The sequence below is a fragment of the Capricornis sumatraensis genome, chromosome 19, assembly GCF_032405125.1.
Source record: "Capricornis sumatraensis isolate serow.1 chromosome 19, serow.2, whole genome shotgun sequence".
NCBI classification, from domain to species: domain Eukaryota; kingdom Metazoa; phylum Chordata; class Mammalia; order Artiodactyla; family Bovidae; genus Capricornis; species Capricornis sumatraensis.
The window spans coordinates 27,395,237-27,400,000 of record NC_091087.1 but is presented as its reverse complement, the minus strand read 5'-3'; the positions used below and the strand labels follow the sequence as shown (position 1 = coordinate 27,400,000).

Here is a 4,764-nt window from a genome sequence, read left to right as displayed (position 1 = left end):
CCCCCGACACCTACTGCAGGTGAGGAGGACACACCGCGCGACTTCCCCCAAACTCCTACCGGGGCCATTGCGGGGTCGTGGGGCCCTCAACGCATGCGCGGCCTGCACGCCAGCGCGTGAAGACTGCCCGGCCCGCCCACCCTGGAGGCGGGGCCGTGAGGCCTGGGCCCCGCCCCGGAACGTCAGGCCCCGCCCCGGGCTCCGCCTCCAGCCCCCCAGGAACCGCCCGGAGCCGGGAGCCAACAGGCCGAACCGGGCTGGGAACGCCTGGGAGTCTTAAGGAGGGGGCGGGCCCAGGGGGCGGTGGCCCCAGGAGCGGTTGCCGCGGGCACCGGGTGGTGACGCGGCCTGAGGGCGGAAGTGAGAAAGTTGCCAGCGTCCCGAGACAAGTTGGCGGAGCTGTGTGAGAGCGGCAGCGATGGGAGGTTCGGGCAGTCGCCTGTCCAAGGAGCTGCTGGCCGAGTACCAGGTGCGCAAGACGCGGTCCCCAGGGAGTTTGCGCGCAGCCTGCGCTCGGGAGAGGACGGTACCAGTGCCGCGGCCGGGCGGGTGGGCGCGGCCTCTGGCCCCGGGCGGCCTGCTGACCCTCCTCTCTCGTTTTGCCTTCCAGGACTTGACGTTCCTGACCAAACAGGAGATCCTTCTGTAAGTGCTGTTTCGAACCTCACCTCCGGGATGCTCTCGGAACGGCTTCGGGAACGGGGGAGGCTCCGATTTACTGATGGGCAAACTGAGGTCCCGCCAGCGGGAGGGGCAGGGGCCTGCATGAGGCCAGCAGCTGAGCTGGAACTGGAGGCCAGGGCTCCGGGCCCTCGGCTGTGCCCTCTTCCTGGCACACCCTCCCATCTCGCGCCGGCGGCCCCAGCGGTGCACCGCGGAGCAGCCTCCAGCCGGAGTTGGGTGCTCTTTGACCCCGCTCCCCTGGCTTCTGCAAAACGGAACTTCCTGCCCCAGTCCGGCCGAGACTGCTGTAGTTCTGGGCTGCCTTGTCTGCTGGCAAAGCCAGAGAAACCTTGGGGAGCCCTCTGGCTCCTCCTTTATCTGAATACTACCGTAACCGTTAACGCTTACTGAGCACTTCCCATGCTCTGCTGAAGGGTTGTCTACGTTTCCTTTGTAACCCTCACGAGAGAGGTATGGGGACTGTGAAACTTGCCTAAGACGATATTCTTGAGTAAGAGGATTTGAACTGGGACTGGAACCCCTTTCCTAGCCAGCTTTATGTGGCCGCACACCCGAGCAAGAAGGTTGCTAGGCTTCTCTTGGCAAAAAATAATGCCAGTGGGAATGAGGTAGGGCCTAAGGGGGAGAAAGTTCAGGGTAGCTGTTTTGAGGAGCAGCGATTCCTGAAATGAAATGAGATTTCAGTTTAGCTCTTTTTCACTTGCTCTTTAAGACCAATTTCTGGCCCCTTCCCGAACCTCTCCAAACCTGGGGGAGTCTGGAATCAGGGCCAAGCACAGTGCCTGGGGCATGGGGTCCCACAGTAAACCCACAAGGATGGACACCCAGACTCCCTGTACTGTCTTGTGATGCATCTCCTCTTGCCTTAGAAGTCCTGAGGGCTTAGCTCCTAGCTGGTTCATGATGGGTATTCAAGGCCAGGAGGGGAGATGTGATACACTTAGGGAAGCACACTAACAGGTTCTCTTCCTTCTGCCAGAGCCCACAGACGGTTCTGTGAGCTGCTTCCCCAGGAGCACCGGAGTGTGGAGGAGTCACTGCAGGCTCGAGTGTCCTTGGAGCAGATTCTCAGCCTTCCAGAGCTCAAGGTGGCAGCCCACCCAGCCTCCCTCTGCTACTCCTTCTGAGGTCACATGGTCACTGCTCCCCATTCTGGTCTTCTGTCTGTTTCACCCTAAGTTCCTGGGTGCTTTATAAACGTCATCCAGGGGAGTTATATAGTAATAGAAGGATGTTTTGCACACTGGGATCCTCAGACATATTCTTGGAGGTTCAAAGTTGTGTCCTTTAAGAGGAGTTGAATTACTGGATGGCATCACTGACTCGATGGACGTGAATCTGAGTGAACTCTGGGAGTTGGTGATGGACAGGGAGGCCTGGCGTGCTGCGATTCATGGGGTCACAAAGAGTCAGACACGACTGAGCGACTGAACTGAACTGAACTGATTGAAGTTTGAGAACTCTATTCCAGAGGCTGATTGCCTCTCCATAGGGCTGCTGTGAAAATTTCTATGCAAAGGGCCTGGCCTATAACACAGTAATTGCTCAGTTCAATATTTGTGTTTTAAAATAACCAGCTCATCTTGTTCTCTTTGCTTAGAATGCCTTCCTCTTCCTTCCTTCTCTGCTCCCAGGCATGCCTTTAGGTTAAGCTCTGATGCCCAGAAAGCCATTCCTGTCTCTTCCCCAGTGGGGTCATGGGTCCTCCTGACTTCTGTGCTGGCCCCAGAGTGGTGATGGTTCTCCGAGAGGCTGAACCACTCCCTCCAGTTTCCTGGTGGTGTTTGAATATGTGATTTGGGCTGCTTCGTGTGTGGTGTTCACAGAAGGCTTTCTTGCTTAGGCCAACCCCTTCAAGGAGCGAATCTGCAAGGTCTTCTCCACTTCCCCGAGCAGAGACAGCCTGAGCTTCGAGGACTTCTTGGACCTCCTCAGTGTGTTCAGTGACACAGCCACTCCAGACATCAAGTCCCACTATGCCTTCCGCATCTTCGGTAAGGAGTGGGGGCTGGGTGGAACACCAGCCCCTCTGACGTGGTCTTTGTGGAGATGCCTGAGAGCTCAGGGAGTCACGAGCTGGGCACTCATCCTGACCACCTCCTTTTGGGCTTCCTGTGTCTGCTTTCTAGACTTTGATGATGATGGAACCTTGAACAGAGAAGACCTGAGCCAGCTCGTGAACTGCCTCACGGGAGAGAGCGAAGACACACGGCTCAGTGCTTCAGAGATGAAGCAGCTCATCGACAACGTGAGCAGTAGGGGCGGGTGGGCTGGGCCGGGGAGCAGGTGGGAAGGCTTGGGGTTTGGCCTTGAAGCTTCCCCTTTCCAGATCCTAGAAGAGTCCGACATTGATAGGGATGGTACCATCAACCTCTCCGAGTTTCAGCATGTCATCTCCCGCTCACCAGATTTTGCCAGGTACGACTGTGATCCTCACCTGCTGCACCAGGTCTGGGGCGTTATTTCTGGAGGTGGTCCCTGGGGTAGGAAAAGGCCTCCTGCTTCCTCTGAATATTAGACTAGCTCTTCTTCTAGAGGGGACTCACAGCCCATTCCAAGGGGTCTTGGGGGAGGGGTAAACTTAGGGTTCAGTCTCTACCCTCCTCTTTCAGCAGAAAGCCCCAACACGCTCTTCTCTTGTCCAGTTCCTTTAAGATTGTCCTGTGACGGGGGCCACAGCATGTGTAGCAGCACCCTGTTGAAGAATGTCCACTGCTGAGCTGTGGTCACGGTCACCCCCCGAGTTGTCAGCGCCCAGCCTGGAGCTGGCACCGTGCAGTCTTGCCCGGGGCTGTGCCTCCATGTCAGGGCCTTTCCCCCTCTCACTGTCGTTGCTCTATTTGTGTTTCTACTAGTCAGTAATAAAGGGTTAGAAGTTGTGAGCCTTTGTGCAACACTAGAATTCCTGGTGTGAAGGAGTGGACTTAGATATATATGTGAGCCCTCAGTCACCCTGGGGATAAGTAGGACTTAAAGGGGATGGCTGCTGTCTCATATGCTGAAGAGTCTGCCTGTAATGCAGGAGACCCAGGTTCAATCCTTGGGTCAGGAAGATCCCCTGGAGTAGGAAATGGCAACCCACTCTAGTATTCTTGCCTGGAGAATCCCACGGCCAGAGGAGCCTGGTAGATTACAGCCCATGGGATCGCAAAGATTTGGACACAACTGAGCGACTAAGCATGCACGCAAAGGAGACAGCAGGAAGTCAGACTATATCGCCCCGTCCCACCCTCCCTTGTGAGGGGGTATGAAGAGGAGCATGAGGGGTGGAACTCATATCCTGATAGTGGTAGTGGGTACATGAATTTCTACATGTGTTAAAACTCATAGACCTGTGTACTAAAAGAAAAAAGGCAGTTTCACTGTGTGATCATTTGAAAAATAAAAACGCTTTTAAAGTCAAAACAAGGAAAGCCAAGACCTTTTCCCCTGCACCCCATCCCTGAACCGAACCAGGGGTACAGGGTAAAGGGACTGAAGTGAACAAATCCTCTCCCTTACCCACTTTACAAACCTGGCTCAGGCCACCCGAATCTGCCTGCCAAGGCAGGAGACACGGGTTTGAGCCCTGATCCTGTAAGATCCCACATGATGCAGAGTAACTAAGCCCAAGGCACCACAGCTCCTGAGCCCGTGCTCTAGAGCCCACAACTACAGAAGCCCATGACCGTGAGCCCTAGAGTTCACGCTCTGCAATGAGGAAAGCCACTGCAGTGAGAAGCCGGCGTGCCGCATCTAGAGTAGCCCCCACTTGCCACAACTAGAGAAAAGCCTGTACAGCAACAAAGACCCAGCACAGCCGAAAACAAGAAAAAAAAAGAACCTGGCCCCATGGAGAGATGTGGTCAGCCAGGCTGGGCTGGCGTTAGCCCACTAGCACCCAAAAGAGGCGGCCTAGAGCCTCCCAGAACTCAGAGAACTGGACCAACCTCAAAAAGCAACAGTCCTGTCAGAGGAAGGGCCCAGGATTCAATTTCAATTCTTTAGATTTTATTAAAAAAAAAAAAAGTAAAGTGCATTTTTATTTAAAAAAAAATATATATATAAAACCCACATAAACTCAGGGTCCCTGTGCTGGGC

At 55.1% G+C, this 4,764-nt stretch overlaps 1 protein-coding gene across 1 annotated transcript; it reads left to right on the top strand.

The window, feature by feature from the left end:
* The first annotated feature begins 242 nt into the window (after positions 1–242).
* CIB1 (calcium and integrin binding 1) lies at positions 243–4,058 on the top strand. Its single transcript, XM_068991295.1, has 7 exons — positions 243–469; positions 611–645; positions 1,664–1,772; positions 2,528–2,678; positions 2,814–2,932; positions 3,014–3,102; positions 3,330–4,058. The coding sequence occupies exons 1-7, from the start codon at positions 419–421 to the stop codon at positions 3,349–3,351; spliced, it is 576 nt and encodes a 191-aa protein (XP_068847396.1). The 5' UTR covers positions 243–418; the 3' UTR covers positions 3,352–4,058.
* Positions 4,059–4,764: the final 706 nt, after the last annotated feature.

Bases quoted from the DNA above. Each gene is read 5' to 3' on its own strand.
- CIB1 (XM_068991295.1), top strand. From the start codon at position 419: ATGGGAGGTTCGGGCAGTCGCCTGTCCAAGGAGCTGCTGGCCGAGTAC. The intron at 2,679-2,813 runs GTAAGGAGTGGG...TCTGCTTTCTAG, and splicing joins CTATGCCTTCCGCATCTTCG to ACTTTGATGATGATGGAACC. The intron at 2,933-3,013 runs GTGAGCAGTAGG...TCCCCTTTCCAG, and splicing joins TGAAGCAGCTCATCGACAAC to ATCCTAGAAGAGTCCGACAT.